Below are 26,239 nucleotides of genomic sequence, written 5' to 3' on the forward strand. Positions count from 1 at the left end.
CACACAACCAATATCTTTAGTATGTTGCAATAAAAGTGAAGCTAATGTTTTCAAAATGTTGCCTGAAACTTTAGGATCATATTACCTACTTGCACATTTTTGTAGAATGCAAGGATAATTGTTAGAAATTACTTTGAACCAGCTTGTGTTTTAACAGATGGATCTTAAGAAGAAAAATAAATTGTGTTAAAAGATTTATTTTGAAACAAAAATGTCAAAAATAATACAGTCACTAAGTTGCAAAAATATTCATGCCTTACTGGCAAGTATTATAATTCTAGTCTTTTTTTTCTTCAAAATACTTTATGAAAACATTTTATAAAATACAAAAATCTTCAAAATTTTTTAATTTTCTTGTACAGTAAAGAAATTTCTGAAATACTCTTAACTGACTAAATGCAAAAAAGTACAGAATATTATACACATTAATTGAAGTAACCCCCTTACATACATATAGTGCTATATATTTATTCCAATTTTAAGTATCCCACACACAGAAAAAAATCTGGCATTAAAATACAGATTTAATAAAAAGCACACAATATAGCACATCTGAAAATGTAATAAAAATTTTTGTATATAGATTATAAATGTAAAATTTTACAACATTGCATGTTATTGATTACATATATTAGTTTCTAAAAAACAAAATAACATGTACATCAGTATCAGAAACACTTATGTAACACATGTGTGAATAGCAATGAGAAGCAGTCAGTCCTATAAATCAAAACCGGCTCTGATACTCCCCTGCTAGGAAAATGATAATACTTATTTATTCAGACATATTTTATGTCACTCAAATCTCTCTGTAAATTTTGCTAAATGTATTTAAATTTATCCAGCATCAACATTCAAGATAAAAGAAGGAATCAAAAATTGGAAGTGGAAGAAATAAAAATGATATGACAATATTCTAGGTTACTAATAAAAATACATACAAATACTACATATGAATCACACATAAAGCTACATGTATATTACCAGTGGTGTATTTAAGAAGCTTCACGATGAATTCAGACATTTTGGACTACACTTTGCATTATATTTTTGATTAAAATTCTTATTTAATCTAACCAAATTCAAACCCTTCATTCATATAGTTACTTAAATTATATGTAACGTAGAGGTACAAATAAAATGTAATAGCAATTTCCCATTCAAGCAGTCATATTGTTTATTTAAAATGATAATTTTGGACATTAAAGCTCTTCAAACCAACCATCCAGGAAACTACAAAGGTTGGCTATATACTGGTAAATGTTGTAGGCTGTAATGTAAGCTGTAGTGGAACTTAATATTAGGTCTTATCCTGCAGTGTTTAATAGATTTGGACAACAATGAGTATTTTTGTTGTTTATGTATTAGGTACAAGCAATTAGACTATAACTGAGTGTTAGAGAAAATCGCTCATTTTATCACGCGTTTATTAAGTTCTGGTAGGCTACAGCTCATTTAAGCTCATTATTGTTATACGTGCTATTGTAAAACACGCTAACTGGTGTAGATAAACAATATGGCACTGGAGCTAAATGATGGAAAATAATTATTTGGCTGCCTGTGGACGGTAGGTGTGTTCTTACTGGACTTTGCATTACCTGCATGCAGATGTTACAAGGAATTTGTAACCACCTGGACACAATTACAAAATAAAAATAATAAAGGGCAGGGTGCAGCGCATGTTCAAATGTTTTTGTTAGTGATAGTTGTGTCTCGCGAAAATTTTATTGGTCAAGATACCTACTTTTATCCTGGTTGGTAAAATATTTTTCAACGTGGCGGAGATACACGTATAGGTATTCAAGCAAATAACGGACATCCAATAGCCTAACCAAGAAGACGAAGCTTGTAAACATGAACAAGCCGTGTTGAAGTGTGTAGATGTGAAACTGTCCCGCGAGACCCGACTGTCCCTGGGCGATGTTGCGGGCGCGAGATTGAGGTTATGTCGGCCGGCTGCGGGGCGCGAGATTGAGGTTATGTCGGCCGGCTGCGGAGCGCGAGATGGCGGCCGCTCAGTGACGCAGCGGCAGCAGCAGCAGCAGCGCCGCGGCGGCGAGCGCGGCAGACAAGGAGGAGGCCGCCGGCCTGCTGGCCGGGTTGCACGAGTCGCCGTTGCACGCCTCGCACATGGTCTTCACCTGGCCCGGCTGCTGCGGCATCAGCTGGACCTCCAGGCCCTTGGCCAGCCCCGTGACCGCGTCGCACGCGTTCGGCACGTCCGGGAAGCACATCTTCACCTCGGCCGTGGCGGGCTGGTTGTGGGACATGCCTGCGGCACACAAGGGCACCGTCAGCCGGCATTCCGACACCTTCCGTACAGCCAGTGGCGTAGCCAGGATTTGTGTATGGGGGGGTGTTAAGAAGCATGGACCCCTCCTGTATGTAAGCGGGTGGTCCGGAGGTCCTCCCCCCGGGAAAATTTGGATTTTAAGGTGTAAAATAGTGCTATTTTAGCAGTTTTCGGTACTTAAATTTAAATATTGTAATGGTAAATTATTTATTAATTTTAATATGAAATTTGTTTGAGTGATGAATAAGAAATTAATTAAAGATTTGGTGCTAAGGGGGGGGGGGGGGTTGAACCCCTAACCCCCCCCCCCTGGCTACGCCCCTGCGTACAGCTAACAAGTTTCAGACACATTGCTATCATTCTGCAAAACAAATCCCTAATGGCAGAGAATACACATTTACATGGACATATATTCTCCCAGGTGGGGGGGGGGGGGGGGAAACCAATAAACCCTTTACTGAGTGTGCCCACTTGAGCTTGCAAAATCGTAATTGTGAAATGGGAATGATAAACGTTATCCCGTGGCTCCCCTGGGAATCCTACAGATTTTCGCCCATGCACATTTCTGTAATGCTGCAGAAACATTCCCTCATAGCAGAATATGCTTGCAGTCAGCCTACCAATAAAACCTGCAAGTTTTATACACCATTACTTACAACAATCGAGCATACTGAAAGTTTGTGAATGCATGACTGCCTCATAACGATCAATATTTATGCTCGAGTCTAGCTTGATAGGCTATAGCAAGCTAGCGCACAAATATAATTTAAGTCATTTTGAAAGCTTGTAAAAAAACGATAAGGATATGTGGGTTAGAATATAGATATAGGTAAGTGTCTTGAAAACACGAAAATATTTGAGAGTGTGTGCAAATGTAACGATGACTTTCTATATCATAGGATATTAACATTTCTGCTTTATTCCAGTTTGAGGCACCTTACATCATCCTATGCATCACCGAAGTTCAAGACACATTTCTGTAGTGTTTCAGAAACATTACATTGTTTCAAGTAATTTAATTTACATTTATAAAATGTTTCAAAAACATTTAAAGATCTTTAAGAATGAATTATGGTGAGATAACCAATAACAAAGTTTTAGGCCAAATATTACCAGCTAAACTGTAAGAAAATATGTTTCATGGCATGGAAAGTATACAAATTGTTGATGTTACAATGTCTCGTTAAATGTTACTTGGTCGATATTTCATTGATGAAAGTGTGTTGAAATAAATTTTAATTTGTAATTAATGCATAGTCACCTCAACAGGTATGTAAGTAGAGAGTCAAACCATGGGTTAAGTGAAGATATGGAGAGGCGAATAATCATATTGGTGGGGAAGAAAGCAGTATTCCCGAAAAAGCCCACTTTGTCACTGAAATGTAAGACACTAAGACACATTTGCGAAAAATAAATATAAGTGTTTGAATGAACCAGCCAAAAATTGGACCCAGATGGCTTTCGAGAGGCTGTCCACTGAATCATTTGGTGGACAAATATTTAAGTATTCAGGTAAAAGTTGTCGTGAATAAGTTGTTGGCTGTAGTTAGTAGCTGTGAAGAGGTAACAAATATCAGTTTAGGATTGGAGGGCATAGAGTACCTACCTAAACAAACAAATTAATTTATGGTGGACATAGCTGAACAGTGCCAAAAAATTGTGGCTGGATATTACACAGAAAAAATGTCTACATTAAACACTATGCTTTAAATATAGCCCAAATAACAAGGTATTCGTGATTCGCCTTGGAATGAAAGTTTTTGCCTTTAAATAATTTTATTAATATAGAATTGACAAGTTTTCCCCCCAAAAAGGTTGCAAATTGTGATTATTACAGTATATCTTTTTGGGATACCTTTTAAAATCCTTTTAGGGGATGTGGAAGCATAACAGTTTGCCTGATAATTAGAGGTATCAGTTTTTGCGCCAAGAAACTCTTTAGTTTATCGTTATTTAAAGGAATATTTATGACTATATACATGAAGAAACCGCGGATTCAACGACCTTAAAGCTTGACTCCACAGCCTACATTGGTAGTTCGTTGGCTGCTGACATACACACTTCCTTAAAGAGGAAGAGATATGAACCAAAATACACCTTATTGGTTCCAAAAGCTTTTTGGTAAGCGATTTTCTCTTATTTGATTTTTTTTTTAAATGTAGCTACATTAAAGCCATTTATATAATTTGACGGAATGCTTAAAATTGTTAGTGACTTGCATTTACAATGGTTTTTCGGGTGAAAACTATGGCGTAAGAGTATTTAATACATTTTTGGGAAAGACTAAAACTGTAATTATATTGTAAATATCCATAATGTTATGAGTTTGCAAAACTGTTAAAGTGTGATCTCAGCCTTTACAACAGCAAATTTAATTATTAAAAAATTATGGCATAAAAACTGTTGAAACCAATATGGCAGCTTAGGTTTCCTTTCTTTCCTATTTGACAGGTTGAATGTGGTTAGGGTTTTCGTTTATTGTCACTAGTTGGCCATTTGGCAATGGCAGAGATGCTACAGCTTCTCCTTACTGCTATAATGTATGTAATAATATTTAACATGCCATAGTTATTTCCAGCTTTCCGGTGAAACATGGATTATCATTAGCACGATAACCACATTTTCATTAGCCCATTCATGTGCGACTGAAATCAGTAATAATATAATCTGTGCAAAATATAAAACTGCTAAAACTAATGCGAATAAGTGAAATTTCGATAGAAAACAGTTGAATTTGTTCCATTTGGAATCTGTATTTTAAACAGTTTTTCAGTGAAATATTACTGATTTACAGTAATCGACGACATATAAAACTCTTTATACAACATCTGGCCATTGGTAGGAAATGGAAAAATTTGCGGGTTCGGTGACCTCCAGGGTAGACTACACAATCATTTATGTACTCTGACAAATGCCACTGGTTGCTGACATAAGAGGCATGTAAACTGGGCTTCCTGTTATTCGATACTTCTTTTAATAAGAGATTTTCATTTGATCAGAGTCTTTGGAATAAACAGTGACCCAAACGCAAAAGCAGCATGTAGGCAGATGTGTTTATTCTAGCATATAAATACTAAATAAATAAGACAACGATTTCTAGGACCACGATTATGATTTCAGGCTAGACTCACTTGACTCACTTTTCCTGTATGTAAACAAGTTTTTTTTATAGATTGTTCATTGGTGGCTAACACGTCCATATTCTTTGGTGGGCTGGACATGATGGGTTAACAAATTTCATCTCCTTGTTCATAACTGGCTGACGGTCGCACTCGAACTCTATAATCATCAACTAAATCAAGTGTGTGTGTGCTAAATGAATCTGCGAAATCCTAGCAGCTGTAATGATTGACCATCAGAGCATATCGGGACACCTCCCCCCCCCCCACCTACCAATTGCAAGGCAAGTAAAACTCAAACTGCCGCTCATAGTGAACCTGTCTGTATAGTTTCACCTACCGGTGAGTACATGTTTGATGCAGGTCCACTGGTTGGTTGCCGGGGGGATTGGGTACGGGGTACCACCAGAGCTTCTCAGGGTATTCACGTTCTGAGTCAGAACTGCACTGTTGCACTCCTTCTGCACGGTTCTGTTGGTGTTGATGCAGTTGTTGATGTTGCCACTGCTCAGGCACGTAGACTCGAAGCAGTGCAGAGCTGAACCTGTAAAAAAAAAATTGGTTGTCTGTAAAGTCGGTTTACGGACGATAGTTTAACGTGACGTCATAACAAAACGTTGATGAAATGATTGCATATTTTTATGAATAAAATTGAATCATTTTTATTGAATTATCACTATTTTGTATGGATACAATGAAGGAGTGAAATAAAATCTACAATTTAATTGATAAATTTACTTTTATTTTCACTCAATAATTCAAATATGTTTATTAATTTAACGAAGAGATTATTTTAACTATAACTTTTATACATGTTTGCTATTTAACTTCTTCCAATCTGTGTTATTCTGTTAAGGATAGGACGATGATAGGAAAAGTAGGAAAAGAATGGGAGTGTTTCAAGTTTAATGTGCCTCGAAAAAGTCAAATCGATGGTTGTTCCAATCGAGTGGGAAAGAGATAGATGCGGCGCAAGCGTACAATGAGCGTAACGGGACACAGCGTAACGGGAAAATGTGCGTTACGGGACACTTTTTCGTGCGTGCAGCCTGCGTTCATCGATTTATTAGACGTTGTCATGTCAAATAATTAAATAAGAATTTACATACATAGTGTACTAGCTGAAGTACCCGGCGTTGCCCGGGCTAAACTCTTCATAATATAGGGAACATCATTACAGAGTTCATGTCTGTAGGACATACACTTGAAAAACGGGAAATTATGATTTTATAGTCCCATTGATTGCACAATCTCAGTGCATCAAGAATACGCATAAGCAAAACCGGGATGCCAATCTCCAGCTTCATTTTGTGGGAAGGCAGGTAACCCTATAGGCCAGACGTGACGGATGCACCAAACGATAGCGCATTAAAAATTCAAGGCAACTCCATCCATTGACGAAGTTCTAAATTAAACTATTATTAACGCCTTTAGTTCGCTAGCAGCCACGAGCATCACTACGCGGAAGGGTTTCTCCAAGGAGAAGGATAGGAAGTTGCCAGATATTACTATATGACCGTGTGGCGGACATAGAGAAATGACATAAACTCACCGTTTGTGTGTATATGACCTTACTCCTATGATTTTCTATTATAAATTTGAATGTACAGCTTTTGGACTCCGTTAGGAATGGAATTTCATAATCATATGTAAGCTTAGTCACTCTCCAGCCCATAAACAATCTATATACAAAAAAAAAATATCACGTCGATCCATTGCTCAGTTGCTGCGTGAAAGGAAGACAAACAAACACACGCATTTATAATACCTATTATTAGTAGAGATACGTAGCGTGAAAAAAACGTACTTACGATCTAATATGTTTGCACATTATATTTTTGTCAGAATATAATGGGGCGTATGCTCATTACAAGCACACCTTCGCTTAATAGACACAACCAGCATTAATTATCAAGAGGGGAGTAAGGTGCGAAACGTCGGCTAGTGTAAGTTGCGCGCTGACCCCAGTCGGCCGATGTGTTTACTGCGCAGAAAAACGAATAGGTGTGACGACAGTACAGGAGTGGGGTATATATACACAGGCAGTTAGCTCCTGAGACGCGTCCAAACCCCCCACGGTAGACTCTTTCTACTCTGTCCAACTCTTCTGCCTGAACCATCCTTCTGTTTCCCATAGCCAACCTGCTCACACAATGCATGGACCTTTGCATCGCGCATGAAAGTGCCCCGGGTTTTTCCTGTGTCTATGCAGGTTTGACCTGGGCCCAACTTATCTAGTTTATAGTCTAGAATGGTCATCGAGGGGAGTTAGTCATGGCGCCAATCGCAGCCATGGCGCCAATCGCAGCCATGACTGACCAATCCCTTCCTATCACCCTTCCTGCATTGCTAAAACCCTGCATTATTAAGGCGTATAGGCTTCAGCCTGAGACGCACTTAGGCCCCTACCTATCATGGACCCCTCCCGAATACACCTAATTTTTTAATAAGGTTAGTAGTTAAAATATATATATATTCCTGAGTGGGAAAGATACCTGTGATCCTGCTGTCGTCACAGATTCTTGTCGAGAAACCTACAGAACTTTAGTAATCGGTAGCAGAGACAAGACTCTTGGACTGTCGTCTTGAGTCGCTGAAGACGGCTCAGTCGGAAGAGAGTAATGAGGCTAGCACCGTGTGCGCGGAATGGCAGTGTTTACATCCCAGACGGAGCGGGGGTAGCAGGTCACTCGCTAGCAGAGCGAGCAACCAGTCGGAGAGACGACCACGCGTTGCTATTAGCAGGAAGAGTACAAGGCGCTGATCCAAACCACACCTCCTGTGTGTGTGGGTGGGGGGGGGGGGGGGGTGTTCGTGAGCTCATCAACTTCGTGGACCAGCAAAACATTTGAGTTCCATTGGAAAGGATAAGGTCTCTTTCACGGACATCATTACAAATGACTTTTTGGTTCAGTACCTCCAAGAATTGGTGAGAAGATCCCCCCCTTTGTGCGAAGTAAATTTCAATTTAACGGCGTTAGTACTTCGTGCCACAGTCAGTTGTAATTTTATGTGCAAGCGTCATGTAGTATTGTAACTACTGATAGCAAATTTAGTGTCCGAACGCTGCAGAACTGAACCTGTGTGTTGGAAATATTATTTGTTAATGTTCTTTATCTTCGTTTGGGTTATGATTACAGACAGAAAAAATTCGCGAACTCATTTCACGATATATTTGTGCTGCTTCTCATATTGGCTCAGAGTTTATCAGGACGACACGGGGCCAATGAGAGAGCCCCGGCCAAAGAAGTATCGAATCGTATTCTTCCTAGTTGAGACGTCTCAAAGGTCAGCAACCAATGAGCAGGGGACCTTTGCCCGAGTGCGCAGGGGAATGAGGAAACTATCCTGGAAGTCACTGAACCCGCGAATTTTTTCGGTATCTAGTTAAAGGACTGCCGCTGAGACGAGTTTTTATCGGCGGAAGTATATTTGGTGATACGCTAAAATTCAAATAGTTATAATTTTGTGCTGCTTCTGCTATCGGTTCATTGTTACCTAATATACGTAGAGGACTCTAGACTAATTAGAGACTCTCAATGAAAGAAGTATCAATAACTACAGACTGGAAAAATTCGCGTATTCATTTCGTGATATGCTAACATTAAAATAATTATTCATTTGTTCTTATTCGGTCATTGGTTCACTTTCGATCTAGAGGACTGTGGGCCAATAAGGGACCCTCAATCATAAAAATATCGAATCACAGGCTACCCAGTCGAGACGATTCACAAGCCAGCAGCCAATGAACAGGTGACATTCGTCCGAGAAAGCAAAGGATTGTGGAGACTAGCCTAGAGGTCATTAAACCTGCGAATTTTTTCCTGTCTCTATCAATAACAAGTTACCCAGGCGTGAGGCTCGCCAGTCAGTAGCGAATGAAAAGAGGAACTTGAAGTCTATCTTGGAGCTCATTGTACACGCGAATGTTTCCAGTCTTTAGCCATATATAGTGGGTAACTTGATTAGTAGTAAAATTAAGAGTTGGATAAATTGAAGTAAATTATCCTTTGCGTATTGGCGTGTATACCGCAGATTAATGGAAGTAAATTATCCTTTGCATATTGGTGCGTATACCTCATGCTGTAATTCCAGTTCGTTGGTTCGTAAGCCAGCAAAAGTGCGACACTCTTTTGAAGCAAATGTTACGTGGTGCCAATGGTACCTAGGGACAAGTCTCACTTCAAATTACACTTTAGATTATATTCTCTTTAGGTTTGTTGCGTTGAGGTTGTGTTGGCACAAGCGTACATGGGTGTCCCATATCATTCTTTTAAATTATGTTGCTTACAGAGACGTAATGAATGCAGTGGTTTCAGAAATATGTATAGATACGAAACGTATTCGCAAAATACAGGGGCCTCTATTTATAACCTGTCTAATCATAACCATATTACTCAAAACTTAATCCTTTACCTCTGATTTGTTTAGACGTTTTACTGCAGCGAACGCAAAAAAACCTGTTTTTCATCCTACATGATTAGTCACGTCAAGTTATGCTAATTTGTAAAAAAAAAGAGTAAATAACTTCCTGCCTTTCTACAACTAGTCAAGGTTAGGCGCATGGAAAAATTTGACCTTTCATGTGCTAAGGACCGTGGGTGGAATAACTTATTTTAACACTTACGATTAGAGATGTACAGAACTCTATTTATTATGAGTTAGATTCCACAAACGCACATGTCGATGTCATGCTTTAATTGGTAGCCACCACATTTTACCTTCTCTTTGAGTCACGTATTATTTGATAAGATTTTTTTTTTCATTTTACATTGGCTCATGGCGTATTGAATAACTAGTGACCCAATGACAAGCGTCATTCAAGTGTACAAACTTTTGCTATCTAGACTGCCGCAAAATATTTACGCGAAGTTTAATTTAGAGAAATATTCCAAACACGTTGTAGCTCTTACAAACTGCTCCACCTATCTCCAAGTCGGAGGGAGGGGGGGGGGGGAATGTGAACGAGTCTTTTAGTATTCGCCAGCGACGTGTCTCGGACACAAAGCTTAACGTAGCATTCTCAAAAAAAAAAAAAAATTCCGATCGTGGTAAATATACGCAAATTGTGTTTTCAACTGCATTTATGGACGCGAATCACACGTAGTTCCCGCGCCCGGCGCTAGAATTCACTGCCGGAGCAGCTACGGCGACTATCGAATCATTCCAATTACAGACCGAAATGTAGAGGATATAATGAAACGGCTCCGATGAAAACGGTTTTTGACAAAAAAAAATTAATATACTGCCACATCTTGTTAACATTCACCAAAGAGTTATTACCAAAAAAAAAATGTATTTTTGGATTTTTTGAGCCTTTGGCTCGCGTCATGTGCCACAGATGGAAGCGCCGTGGTTACACGCCGAGTCCCGTTCGAATCACGAAATCACTTCTATACCAAATGCCGCGCGCCCGAGAGCTCAAAGCTGTTCCGCGCCAGTAACCGCGAGTGTGTTCACCGCGAGGTCTATGCGGAGGTCCCCGCGGAGACCGTTGGGGCCCCGGGAGGTCACCGCCCGGGTCAACGACCTCCCGCGGCCCGGACGGACCGTTACAGGCGTGCCCGCACGTCTGCCCGGCCCAGGGACTTCACCGCTAGGTCCGCCCAGCTCCTCCTCCCGGCCCACGGAGGCATTCGGATCTTTTTTTCCTAACCTAACTAAAACTAAGTGTATTTTGGAGGGGTCCGGGTTAGGGAGGGACCTAGGTGCGTCTCAGGCCGAAGCCTATACGCCTAGTCATGCTGGGATTAGCCATGCAGGGAGAGGGTCGCATGCATCGTGTGCTAGGAGGGGATTGGCCAGCCATGGCAGCGATTGGCGCCATGACTAACTCCCCTCACTCTTAAATCTAGACTATAACTAGAGATAGGTTGGGCCCAGGTAAAACCTGCATAGACACAGGGAAAACCCTGGGCACATTCATGCGGGATGCAAATTGGCATGCATTACGTGTAGGAATTTACAGGAGACAGAGGATGGTCTGGATGAAGTGTTGGACAGAGTAGAAAAGAATCTACCATGCGGGGAGGCATTCGGTGTTCTCCAGGCTCTGCCGAGTCCACACACCGCTATCAATGAGCGGCTTGTTGAAAAAAAAAAAAAAAACTGTGCGTTGAGTCCACGCGCGGCATAAGCGAAACTTCTTGCTTATTACATTTTTAGTAATAGGAAAACATTATTCTATTTGAAGTAGCTTGGCTTCTGGGTTGTGGCCGTGTCCTTGGCGAATAATTCACCGACGTTTCGGTCGACATTGCAGTCTCGCCATCATCAAGGAGCAGTTACCTACCTGGTGATGGCGACTGCAATGTCGGCGAATTATTCGCTAAGGACACGGCTACAACCCAGAAGCCAAGCTACTTCAGACAATGGCCGTGAAAGCCTGCGAACATTAATAATTCTATTTGGCTGAAGTCAAAAGATAAAAAATATATGCAAGTACGCGAGTAAGCAAGCGTACAGGCGTAAAGTATTCAAGTGTGCAAGCATGCAAGAGTGCTAATATGCAAAGACAAAAGCGAAACTTCTTGCTTATTATATTTTTATTCATAGGAAACATAATTCTATTTGGCTGAGGTCAAAGATAAAATATATATGCAAGTATGCGAGGAAGCAAGTGTACAGGTGTAAAGTATTCAAGTATGCAAGTGTGCAAGCATGCAAGCATGCAACTCAATAGATTCGTCTGTGCTTTAGGCTTGTTCTAATTCCTTCAAATGGTAAATAATTTGTAATCGGCTACATTTGGCTTGGTTTTCTGTGCGTGTGTTTGTTAAATTATCTTTTGTTTGTCTGTTCTGTATGACACAAAGTGATAACTAGCCATGGCGTTTGTCCAACATATTTTTTAAAATCAATCTTCCCTATTGCAATTTAGGTGACGCCAAAAGGCAAGAAACTACTAAATAGCTAAGGCGGGATGGTGCGACGCTAGCTGGTGCTTCTATTGCGGTATCGCCTCTAGGCGCAAGGCTCGCTGTCTTCACGTACTGCATAGAGTAAATATGACATATGAATGAAATCCATAACTTTATATGGCGTAGGAATTTTAATTAAAGGTGTGGTACATGTTAGTAATTTTTTTTTTTTAAAAAATCTGTTACGTAAGTTACATGCGCAAAATTTATTCTAACAACAAAATAAAGTTAAAAAAAAAAAAATACGGAAACCAAACTAGTATTCATCGCCCTCATCGTATTATTAAATGCCTTTCGTAAATAGACACCATTCGGATATATTGAGAAGTTTTTTAATCACGTATTTTTTTCCTGAAGTTCTGTACGCTGTATGTGTGCCTGTGTAGGCGGGGCCCTTTTGTGTGTGATGAATAAATTATTTTGTAAGTAAAACATGACTATTGTGTAAAATATGTTATTTTAGTATTTTAATTTATTGTTTTAAATATCAGTATAAAATTTAGTGTGGACAATGTTGCCAAACACATGCATGTGAAGGATTATTCGTATGTACTGCGCAAGGTAGAATGAAGACATTTTTGGTGATAGGCCTACGTTTTCAATGCTGAAAAAAAAATCATGACTGAAAAGGTAGAGGTTTCCGATACACTAATGAACTATTACTGCATTTCAAAGTCGAGAAATTCAAGAGTAGCTGACATTCAGCACCAGCGTCAAGTGCTGCAAAACAACAGGTAGGTTGTAACAGCACGGCCGTGGTGTTATGCAACTCGCATTACTGCTGTACTGCTGGTTAAATATTGCGGGTTGACGCAGACAAGGGGTTGACTGTATGAACAAGCCAATTAGCGGCGGATGCAAGGATTTTTTTCGGGACGGGATTTGGAGAAAAAAAAATTGTGTTTAATAAAACTTACGTCAACAACAAAGACATTGGACAGTTGCATCATCATTCTCAACATGTATTCCCGCCTTTGTGGTTTGTGGTTCCAGGTGTTGTAACAGCTCACTTTGAGTCACCTAAAGTAACATTCTGCCTTCACCGAGATCTCGCATAATTTTTCATAAGTTCAAAGGGGGTATATCTCCCCTAACTAGTCTGCGTCCGCCTCTGAAGCCTACCACACCCAACACTTTGCGGATTTCTTCTCATTTTGGGGCTGCAATTTTTAAATTATATAAATGGTTTTGCCTAGTAACACTAAATTATATTATAAATTTGGTTAAGAATAAAAATTACAAAGTATATTTACTATTTAAAACCCGCCATCATAATTTCACCAAACATAATGAAAGGTGCTGGAAGCGAAATTTTGACAGTGTGACAGGAACTTTAATCCTACCAGGGTTCCTATATTCTCACCCTAGAAAATTTTTTCTGAGTTTTATATGTTTTCGTCCTTCTATACCTTTCCCCCATTTTTTTATCACTTTAATCGATTTTGCAAAATAACCGATACACATTTGCACTTTTTTTAGCCACTAATGCTATGCAATCAACGGTGCCATTTGTAATATACAACCACTATATTTGTTCAAACTCTGGAACAATAAATAAGTGGTTGTGACCGAGTGAATGACTATCGAAATTTGATCTGATACTTCAAATCATTAAATCAATGCACAGTTTATTAGTTAATTTTTGCTCTTACGTTTAATTAATTACGACGAGATCGGTTTTCAACTAGACCTGAAGAAAAACACTAGTATTAAAAAAATACTAATCCTGCTAAGTAATTAATTTTTTGTTAATTTCGCTGTGTTTTCAAGGTTTTGAAGACACTTTTTTTCAATTCCCTGAGTTTTCCGCGTTTTCGAAAAATTTCTCTGTCTGAGGGAACCCTACGACGGTGCTATTAGGGTCGATAAGGAGTGATGAGTGAAGAGCATTGACAGAATGAGTGTTTGGAGTAGACGGAAGCACACGAAAAAAAAAAACCAAAAGTCAACGACAACGTCCGCCACGTTTCCCAATTACAAAAAAAAAATGCACAACCGAGTCTCCCCGCCGGAAGGTGGGAGATCAAGTCGGGTACAGCCTGGAGTCAAATGAATTCGCGGAATAATCGAGGCTCTGGGAAAAAGAAAAAAAGGGGTGGGGGAATTTACTTACTTTTGCTATTTAACAACACTACCCTTAACTTTCAAAATAGCCTACAGTTCACAGGGATGAAAGCCACAACCACAACCCGGAAAGTTCCGAAGTTTACCGAAGTAAAAGTTTAAGTTTGGTTAGATTCGGTCAGTGTTATTTATACAAGTTATTTTCTTCCTTCCCCCCCCCCCCCCCCCACGGGAGGGTTGGTTAGGTCAGGTTATCGCAACGACCTAGAGATATACTGACTGCTCATCGCCCTGCTTTCAGCGCCATTTGCGGATGACGGCAGACTGGGGAAGTACAATCCGAGCGAGAGAGACAGAGAGATGTTTTGTCAGTTTGGTGGGCAAAACAAAGCTGTAAAATCTTTGGTTCTTATGGGTTGACAGCTGTAAGTTGCTTTGTAAACCGTCAACTTTCTACAATTTACATTAATACAAGCGTAATCTGCTCGGGGAAGCGTCTTTTACGCTGGCAACAAAAGCTATTAAAACATTGTTATTCCCACAAGACTGTCAAACTGCGTCATCAACATGGCTGCCGACGATGGTGCAATTGGAAACAAAGATGGCCTCCCACTGGCAGTCTATGTATCTCTAAGTCGTTGGGTTATCGTAACTAAAATGAAAGATTGGGAACGTAAGCTTAGTACAGCGTTATATAAAATACTCTTGACGGTAAAATGTGGTGTTGTTAATAAAATTAAAGTGAAGGTCAATGGAATTGACAAAACAGCATTTTGGGCTTCTTGACACAAAACGTTTGAAAACTAAATATTTTTTTTTGCAAAGACTTCAAAGGTTTCTTTCAGTTCATAAGCTATGCTGAACAGTTTTTTTTGCTAGTAATACTCTTTCTTCTTCATTAAGAGAAATACAAACTAACATTATTAAAAATAATAAAAATAATGGTACCAACTTCAAATTTATTTTAATACTCATACAACTCTTAAAACAAAAACCAAACATAATACATATATAAGTAAACTTATCATGTGATGAAATATAATGTAACATTACTGTGCTTAAAATAATTATATTATAGAATTTAATTACAACATACAAATCACCAATAATTGCCATTACGTTTAATGATATATTGAAAAATTCAGCTTTTATGAACAATAAAATAAACTCCTGACGGATGTTTTGTAAACATTGGGTATATTTTTGTATTTAATGTTCTAACTAACCACATTTTCAGACATTTTATTTCAAAGGTCCGCCATTTTATCTCGAAAGTTAAGGTCGGTAGCGATTTAACGTCACACTCTACCCAGCCATTTAGTTGACAGCTAGGATACTCAATAAGGTCACTATAAAGCATAGCGAGTCGCTCCGAGAATATTTAATAACAGTAGCATTACTAATGACCTTAATCTAGAGATAAGTTTACTATAAGAAAGTTAGCGAATGGACCCCATGGTCGTTTATTTTCTGAGACGCTGTCTCGCGGTCGCAGCAAGGCCTTCGAGCACGCTCGTGTGATCCGGGCTTCGCCGCGCGCTCGTGTGAACCGGGCTCCGGGCGGCGTCCGAGCGGCGGTGACGTCAGCGCCGCGGTGCCAAGACGACGAAGACAATTGGCATGTGCGCTGTGATTGCTAGAAGAAGCGTCGCTCGTCACGAGTTGCTTCGCAATATTGCGAAACTCTTTAAAGCTTCACCTTCCATTGCAAGCGTTCGAGTTGCTTTAGTTTTAACGACCGACCGTAAACTACCCACCGGATGCAGACGTCTCGAAAGAGCTGGAAACGTCACCTGTGGCGTGATTCACGATACGTTGCGTTCGTTGACATGGGACATGGGACCGGGATGCATTTTAAAATGGTCCTAAGAGTGTTATCAAGGGGGATTATGCCCCATCATTTTTTTATTTTTTTCATCTTTTTACTATAATTTTAATTTTTAACTATTCATCACAATTTTTTTGGCGTTTCAAGGCATAAATAATATCTCCCATAATTTCTGCACCTTGTTGCAAGCACATATTTACCAACAGGCTCTAGTATGTAAGCGCCGCGAGGAAATGACTTAGTATTTCACGCGGGCGAACAGAACTTTCATGATAATCACACCAGTTCACAAGTATAGACTTAAACAAGTAGCCAAAGCTAATTCCTATGCCATTTCAAGCAAAAAAAAAAAATAAAAATAACACAGAAGCGCTATTGCAAGCGTTATCAAAATATTTGAAATTGCAAGATAGATAGGCCTAATCCTCCTTAATTACCTAGGATAATTTTGGCTATTTAAATTACCTCTATAGCATAGCCTCCAATGTCTTCTAGAATCTACAGAAAATGACACCTGTTTATCAGTTGTACACTTGAATTATGTCTCAAATACGTGTCTCTTGTGATTTGCTAATTAATTGATTCTTCGATTTAGCTATGGACTTCCAGCTGGATATAAATCTTTTGCGTAAACTGTGCGTCAATCAAGGCGCAGTCTAATAGAACCTATTGTCATTATAAATTTAGCCGATCACGAAAGTTTTCCCGATCTATTCTAACGAATGTAATTGAACAATTTTATGAGGAACTGACTGTAGTGCAAATTAATAAAATATCACATAAACAGTTTAAGTCGGGCCATTTCGTATTTTTGTCCCAAATTTTTGAAGTGTCCAGCAAAGTCCAATAACAGAAGTCCCTAATTTTTCCTGGCTTTTCCGGTATTTTATAATTTTTTTTCTAGGATCAAAGTAAATAAAAGCAAAACAATTGCATATAACACAACGAATATTGATATTTATTTGCCTACATCCTAATACTGCACATACGAATTCTGCAATGTAGTGATCAAATTGTTGTACACACTATCAAAAATCCTGGAAACTATGCACAACGTGATGTTTGTTACATCTCACTTCGAGATAACATCACAAATAGAATTTAGCCTCACGTGCTTTTGGTATTATCCAGTGATGTGTAGAAATATAACCTCGCTAACAAGCTAAATGTGTTCTTATGTTGCAAATAAACTTATAATACGAAACTCGGACAAGAAATTTAACGTAGAATTCTTAAAAATAATACCCAGCGTGATAAATATACGAAAAGTATTCATTTTAGGGAAAAACGGAACCAAATATGTCACATTATTAAATCTATATTAATTCTGTTTAACAGGATGGTAATAACTGACCCGAAACTATCCAAGGTTAGGTTATGCTAATTTTTATTTATTTCCTAAAATTGTTCTCAAAGTCGGTACATTTGATGCGCCTTGGGTAGTTTCGGAACGGTTACGAATGTTACCGTTACAGTGTTGGCATTGTGGATTGGAAGATCTATACCCTGTGTCTATGAGGGTTTTACCTGGGCCCAACTTAACTAATAGTTAATTACTCCTACAAAAGCCGTATACATAAAAAAAATGGGCGTATGGACGCCAAACACGTTAGAAGTGAGACTCCACAGATCAGAGGGATAGGATTTTTTTAGGGTACTCTAATGTTTGAAACAAGCATAATTGTGCGTTGAATATTTCGATTTATAAGCTAATTTTAACTTATTCAAACATTTTATTATACAATTGTAAAAGAAAATCATTCATATATATTTCATTCTATGTTTTGGTTATTATAAAGTTTTTTTAAAGCGTGATTTTAATAATTTTGGTGCTAATATTTTTTTTTCATATTCGTTTATTTTTTGGATTTAAAACCTTAATTTATGAAAAAACCTTTTTCCATTAAAAAAAGCTATACACTGTATTGACTATTTCTGTACATTTAGGTCTCCCCATATTGAAATATCTAACCGACAAAACCAACCACATCGAATTTTGTCAAGTTGTTCATATTCTATTATCGTTTTTATATTCTTGATATTCATGCACGATGCGACGGTGCTATACTTTCTTAATCAAACAAATACGGAAAAAGAACTACCCACTCGCCCACAGCGAATTCTGACATGCTATTCGTAAACGACACCACTCGGATATCTTGGGTGTTTTCAAACCGCGTTGTTTCTTCCGCAGTTCCGCACACGCTATGTTTTGATCAATAAAACGGCCTCAGAGGACAGTGAAAAGAAAGAAAGAAAAAACACGGAATTGAGGCGTCAAAACACGATATGAGAGTTATCAAAGAGGCTGTCGGAAATTCCAAATTTTCGTGACTTCCATTAGCTACACAAACTATTTGTTTAGTGACATTTACGTGACTTTCGTGACTAGTCCTACAGCTAAATTACTTGCTTTTTTTTTCGTGACTTTCCTGTCTAGTCTTTCAGCTTCGTTACGTTTCCGTAATTTTTTTGACTATTTCTTCAGTTTCGCAACTGTTTCGTGACTATCTTTCAGTTTAGTTAATTTTTTTTTCGTTATTTCGTAATGTCTCTCGTACCTAGTCCTTCACTTTCGTTACTTTTCCGTGACTTGCGTGACTAGTTTTTCATTTTCGTGACTTTCGTGACTGGTTCTTAAGTTTCGTTACTTTTCCGTGACCATCCTTTGAGTTTAGTTATTTTTTCGTTGCTTTGTAGTGACACTCGTGACCAGTTCTTCAGTTTCGTCACTTTTCCCGTGGTTCTCGTGACTGGTGCCTTAGTTTAATTATTTTTCGGTACTTTTTTTCCCGTGACTTTTGCGACATCTAGACACATCCTGTATTTTACTTCAGACTGCCACAAAATGAATCTTGACTTATTTTTTTTAACGGTTCCCAGCCTGTTCGTCCACGTGCTAACCGCTGCTCTGCGCCGCCGGAAACCAGCCGGCTACAGAGCCCGGAATAGAGTGCCACGCCCTTTGTTGACCGACCGTGTTCCAAGACACAGGCCTGTGGTCAGAAGGGGGGGGGGGGGGGGGGGGGAGTCTATTCCTGTACCGTGATCCGCGCGCGTGCGAACCACGCTAGAGAGAGAGAGAGCACACAGCGACATGGCACGGGGTTTTCCACGGCAGCTGCCGAAACTGCTCAAGTCAAGGGTTGTTTCTGTGTCGGTGTGAGGCGGGACGATAAGGGGCGACGCTTGCTGCTGCTTCTAGTGCGGTATCGCCTCTAAGCGCAAGGCTCTGAACTGGCGCGCAAACTGTAAATTTATTTATTTTTGTAAATGGAATAGAAACATTCATGTTGATTACAGATATATGTAAATTTATACACTTACTTGAAAACTGTATCATTACAAAATAGTGTTTGCAGTTACACTGGGTTTGGATTCTTGCCCGGGTAGCCTTTGTGATGTCCCAGTATCTCCAATAGATAAAGTTATTTCTATACCGTTCCCTGAATAACTTTCAGGTTTCAACTGCGCATATTAATAAACACGATAAAACAAAATAAAGCCAAATAGTTGAATAATCAATTATATTTTAAATGCTTTAAAAAATTAAACATCAATGAAATATCAATTAAAATACAAAATTATGCGCCGATTATAGTAATAAATATTCAGTATTATCTTGAAAAATGTATTTAGTAAATGCAAAAAAAAACATAGCCATGTGTTGTACAAATTTACAATATCTTTGATGTAGTATTAAAAAAAACTATTCCTGGGCAACTGGTTTGCAAATGAATCTTTCGTAAAAGCACAGAATTTTTTTTTTTTTAAGTGTAGGGACCAGCGTAATTCCCGTTATTTATCCGGTACCAGGCTAGACTGCACGTGCTTGTACACAAAACATGTCAACTTCTTTTGTTTTCTTCCATTGGCTGGCACAACTTTTTTTGAAGTTATTAATTCTTTGGGCGCATTGAGGGTGAGATTTCAGCAAGCAACGGAAAAACAATACAATTGTATGTTACTAGTAGTGTATTTCTTGGCTGTACCGCCATATGTAATCTCTTTCCGCAATAAAATAATTTTTGAAAACAAAACAAAAAAACTAATGAAGAGCGCGCGCCACTAACGGAAGTCTAAGGATTCACAATTTAAAAAAAGAAACAGTAACAGTAGGTCGTGTGCACAAGATTCTAACGCCACGTTTTTGAACCTACTAGGCGGTCGTGTGCATGGCAGAGGTCGTGCGCGTAGGAAGGTAATGTCACGTGCGCATGGTGCAACAGCCAATGGGAGCAGCGTAGGGTGTCATTTTGGCGGCACTAGAGAACTGTTTACAGTTATTTATCATACGTTAGTAGGAATTTATATACATAGATATACATTTGGTCAGCTAATCCTTAATTTAAAAAAATAATAATCATTTATTTAGATAAGTGAATCAGGTGCTGAAGTATGTTTAGGTTCTTTAAATATTGTTCATAAAATGTTTGCTTAACCTATCATAACCTAGTATACTAAACGAGTTGAAAAATAGTGTTTACAGGCTGCTATAACATGAGAATAATATTCAGGTACTTACGGTAGCCATTTTGTTTGCAAATGGCCCGGAATGCATACGGTTTAATGAAATGAGTTGAGTTGTTTTCTAATTAGTTTATCGTCCTTCGTGACGTGGCAAACGGTCCATTAACCAATGAAAACGCCAGTCAAAAGTATAGCGGTACACATTATAGTCCATCTTCAAATAGTATCATGAAATTTGCCGGTTTCCACCTCTAGAACGTCTCGACCTTGGTTTGCAGTGTGCAATGTGATGGGAATTATATTTTTTTCTAACACACTGTTAAAAATTAAAAATTAAATTGACGTATTAAGCTGGTTACAAATAAACTTTGTAACTTTATCGTTAACTTTGTAAATTTAAGGGTACTAAGTTCATTTACTTTGAATGTGAATCCACAAGAATAATTATTGGTATACAACTAAAAATAAAAAAACTGGCCAAGTCTACCGAAAAAAAAAAAAAACACTCCTATCGCTTCCACGTATGTTCACCCAATTTACAAAGAACAAACAAAACACGGATGTCGACATACGGCGTTGTTTCTATGAAGAACCAATCATCTGAAATTACGAAGAACTCTTCGTTTATTTGAAGCGACTTCTTATTGAAAAGTTCATAAATTTACTGTAATTTCTAACAGTGTAAACGGTTTACGTCATTCGCGCTGTACTTGTTTTGTTGTGCGCTATAATGTTTCGGAAGTGTAATGAAACATTCTGTAACTTTGTAAGCTGCATAAGAAAAATAAAACTATAATTTTGGAGAATTTTTTAGTAAAGGTTATTATTTATAGTTTAAAACTCGGTGTGTACTTTTTAATTACACATGATTACGACATGAGCAAACATAAGTTAATATTTTTCTAATGTTCTTAACGTTTTTTTCAACTTAATTCATATTTTTTATCTCAGATTTGTTAGAATGTCGTGACCTTTATTTAGATAAGCGATGCATAATGATTTGAACGTTCTAAATACCCTTACGCCAATCTAATAGAAGTTGGTTTCAGTGTAGGTAGTTTTAAAACTAGGCCGTTTCCGACACACGTTGACAGCGAGTTCACTCTCGTACACACCTAGTGATGGGGAGGGGGGGGGAGGTAGAGGGGCTTCGTGAGTTCGTTGACCTGCGCAGGCTTTCACCTAACACCTGTCCGAGCACACAAATGTAGGTAGCAACTTTTACATTACGAAAAAAAAAATATTTTCTTCGAAGGCATGTAAGACACTATTTTCACTTTTGGGCAAAATTCATTTTTTTTTTACCAATAAAATTGACCACTGTTTGACGTTCTTTTTAGTGCAATAAGATCTACGTGTCAAAAATTAACATATTTTGGACAGCAAATTATTTGAGTAAATAAGAGAGGTACTTATTAAAGGTTTTTGACATTGCTCTCATTGAAAATATGGTTTACATTTACGCTCAGTTGCCGAGCGAGTTTAAGGGGTGTATTTGGGTTAGTGGCGCGGAAGGATAAGTGCGACGCTCTCTGGTACGTAATTATAGCGCAGTAACGCCTCTAAGCACAAGGCTGTGGACTGACGCACAGTCGTCTCGCCGTGCACAGGACAAATATATCTGAGTGGTGACCGTAACATATATGTCGGATAATTAATGTTTAAGGTGTAATGAAAGCTTGAGTACTTTTTAATGCCTCAAATTTATTATGAAAAAAAAAAGAAGCAATTTTTACTCTCCAAACAATGAAGTTAAAAACGAAACAAGGAAAACGAATTATTCATCTGCCTTTGGCGTATTCTTAAATGATTTTAGTTAAAAGACCCCACTTGTATATCTTGAAATTTTTTTTTTAAATCGCGTGTTTTTTTCTTTACCTCTGCCACTGAGTGTGTTCACAGGTACCTAGACTGGTGGGACCCATAAAACACCGTAACGCCCCTCCTTATTTTTTGGTGGACGTAGATTAGATTCCCTACGGGAGCTGGAAATATTTCCAAAGGCTAGGCCACATTCACAAGTGCACGGGAGTCGAATTTACAGTTGGATAGCAGCTGCCACGTCGGAAAACAGCACACGCACACAAGGGCGTACGCCAGGCCAGAAATCCCCCCCCCCCCCAAAAAAAGGCATCACCACCTAAAAAAAAGGGAAGAAACTGAAAGAAAAACAGCGAGCTAAGTGCACTGCAAAATGTTTTTGTAAATAAAACTGAAAAAAAAAAATCATGTAAAATTACAGATATTTGTAAAATTGTAAATTTACATGAAAACAACTGTATCGTTACTTAAAAAATTCTTCGCTATAATACTGGGTTTGTTTTCTAGCCCGAGAATTTATGCTTTGTGTTGTCCCAGTACCTTCATTTCTTAAAGTTATTCGTAAACCTTTCCCCGGATAGCTTTCCAGTATTAACTGCGCACATAAATAAGCATAATAAAACAAAATAAAGGTAAATAGTTGAATATTCGATTATCTTTTTCAATGGTTGAAAATACTAATGCCTTTTTAAATTATAAATGTTATTGCAAATTTATGCGCCAATTTTCGTAAGCGCAGCAAGAAATATACAGTAATTAAAAAAAAGGTATTCTTACGCATGTAAAAATAACTACAACAATGTGTTATAAAATGCATAGTAGTATTAGAAACTATTTCTTGGCAAGGAATCTTTGGTAACAGTACAAAAAATTTTATTTTCGTGTGGTTATATTTCTCACAATTTTTTTAAAAATCTATATTTAAATTCTGCCTTCAGTTCTGCACGCGCAGAAAACCAGCACGGCGCACAGGAAGTTGTCGGAGTCTTTCAACTTACTGTTATCAGTGCTGTGCATAACGATTTTTTTATACGTTTATTTATTTGGAGAAGACAATACTTTTTAGTTTCTGTTATTACGGTCGTTCAAAAACAAAACGACATTGAATGCTTGTACTTGGGTATAACAACTGCTTAGTATCCAAATAATAGCTGGAAAAATTAAAACCCCTGACCTGAATATTCCGACATAGGTAAATCAGGGTAAAAAAAAATCGGCTGTAATGTTTTGAACACCTGTGCTCTGTGCTAATGTAACGTCGACGTCTATGCTGTTTACGAGCTATCGCGAATGTAGACTAGGTGTAACCTGCGTCTGAACTGAGCAAGTCAAGTTTTAGTTCATAAGCATAAGGGGGCGTGGCCCAGACGGAGGATGAGGAAAAAAAGGGGTGGGGGCCGTGTTATATGTTAATATCTATCCCCACAGAAATTCCGAACTTAACTATTATAACAGCACTTACGATACGATGCGCATGTTACAATGTACGTTTTACAAGGAAATTATTTTGGAAAATTAGTTGCCAAAATATTCTATTGTTGTGTTATAAGGAGGTTGTAAAATTTAGGACTAAAATACGTACATGTTTCTTCACATACTGCATAATTGTAAACTGTAGGTACAATTTACAATAAAGTTATCATAGATTTACAATAAAAGTATAGCTTATATTTGGACACCTAGTTTCCATGGTATTTATTTGTGAGAATCCTTTTTTCTATGTGGTATATCATCATGTAACTAATATATATGTTCCGTCCTTAATTGAACGTTAAATGCACTTTTAAAACAGCCAGGTAAAAAAAAGTTCAAATATTCACTGCTATTTTAAAATTTTTGTCTAATAATGTCGAAAAAAGGAGCCTGCCAGCATAAAAACTGTTACCTGAAAAAAAAATTATTAGTGCCCCCCTCCTTGACTGTTTAGGCACGTCCATTTGGCAACTCCATTAACTTCAGAGTAGCCATGGGCGTGCCATACTATCTTCTGTACAGACACACGCCCATGATTGAAAACTGAGGACGCGGGTTTAGAATTTTCTACTTTTGGCGAAAAGATGGAGAGCTTTGGATTCAATTAGGTGTGTACGTTACAAAAAAACTGACATAAACGTGCTGTTTCAGTTCAAGTTTTGGCCTGCAACCAAATGATTTCACGATGAATTATATTGTTTTTGTTTCACAAACCACTAAAAACTACACGTGACACGTATTTTGTTTGGACTTTTGCATATCGTCTATGAAGGGATATTTTTAATATGTTATTAAAGTCGAATGTCTCGACATAAGCGATATAGTAAAAATCAAGTACCACAATCTAGGGAGGTGATTTTCGAAAGAAAGTAAGTAAAAAAGATAGAAAGAAAGAAAAAAAAATCATGAAAGAGGATTCGAACATGGGTGATCGCGAGCTGAGTACAACTCTTCAGCGCTACTCCACGGAGTACATAGTTTCGCTTGAGACCTCGCGGTCAAGCACACAACTCACAACGTTCCAGCAATATTACAGAAACGTATAATGATAAACTTAATCACTATGATTTTTCTGCGAAATTGCAATAAAGTGTCTGAAACTTTCGCGCAGTGTGGAAACGGGCCACCATTTTTTTTCCTTCCTAACAGAAGAAGCATTGTTTCTGCATTATTGCAAGAATGTATACGAAACCTTCGCGCCGCGTTCCAGATACATTACAGATACATATCGTTAGAGAATACGGAAATTTGGCGCATGCATTAAGTCGCAAGTTAGAATTCAAAACCTTCACACTCTAGCACTGTGTTCATGATTGGCCGCTGTTATTTGGGAACGCCCTTCCACGACCGTGGGCCAGCGATGCCCAGCTAGGAGAGAATCAGGTCGTGCCAATTGGCAAGAATGAAAATACTCTCTCTAAGAAACCAACCAATGAGAAAGCAAACATGGGCTGGGGACACCTGACGACTTTGTATTCTATCTACCCTGTGGCCAGACGAATCCGCGAAATTTCCGGGTCTCGCCAAATCGCTAGGGGCAGGCATTTTTCGCGAGAAAAAAAATTCTAAACGCCTAATAGCCCGCAAAAAGGTGTACCTACCCGCACCAGCGGTTTCTTACTAGTCATTGGCGGCTGTCTGCAAGCAAAGTCATTGTCATATTTGACCGAGCCACTCAGGAAGTGTTTGCTTGCGCACTGAATTACTGTGATTGGTTATGAAACCATCGACATAAATCACGAAACACAGATGATGCCACAGTGTTTTAACTTTCAACTGGTCTCAGATTATTTTCGCGAAATATGCATGCCCCTACACATCGCTTACTAAAAGAAACCTCGCTTCTGGTATGTTGAAGTAATTGTGACGGAACTTTGCAGCGCTGCACAAAGGTTTCAGACACTTGTTGAAAACCCTGCGGCGGATCGGGCGGACCAGCTAGCTCGCTCACCTGCGTGCAGCACCGCGAAGAGCAACAGCAGCAGCGACGCACCAACTTGCCTCGCCATGTTCGACGCTGTGAGTGTTGAAGAGGAGGACGAGAGGAAAACGCCTTCGGAGCGTACGGGAGGGAGCGAGGGCGGCGGGCGACTGACGTCGTCGCTTATTACGGACTGCCGGAGGAGGTTGTGGGAGAGGAGGACGAGGAAGAGGAGGAGGAGTGAGGCGCGGACGATCCCACTTCTTCGCCGAGGAGGGGAGGCCCGAAGCAGGACACGAGGAAAAGCGTGATGATGGTGGTGGCGGCCGG

The 26,239-nt window shown here is 38.8% G+C and overlaps 1 protein-coding gene across 1 annotated transcript; it reads right to left on the reverse strand.

Moving 5' to 3' along the window:
- Positions 1-181: 181 nt before the first annotated feature.
- LOC134528085 (uncharacterized) lies at positions 182-26,239 on the reverse strand. Its single transcript, XM_063361336.1, has 3 exons — positions 25,940-26,239; positions 5,753-5,956; positions 182-2,272 (listed from the first exon to the last, which is right to left on the reverse strand). The coding sequence occupies exons 1-3, from the start codon at positions 25,995-25,997 to the stop codon at positions 2,016-2,018; spliced, it is 519 nt and encodes a 172-aa protein (XP_063217406.1). The 5' UTR covers positions 25,998-26,239; the 3' UTR covers positions 182-2,015.

Source organism: Bacillus rossius, chromosome 1, assembly GCF_032445375.1.
Source record: "Bacillus rossius redtenbacheri isolate Brsri chromosome 1, Brsri_v3, whole genome shotgun sequence".
Taxonomy (NCBI): domain Eukaryota; kingdom Metazoa; phylum Arthropoda; class Insecta; order Phasmatodea; family Bacillidae; genus Bacillus; species Bacillus rossius.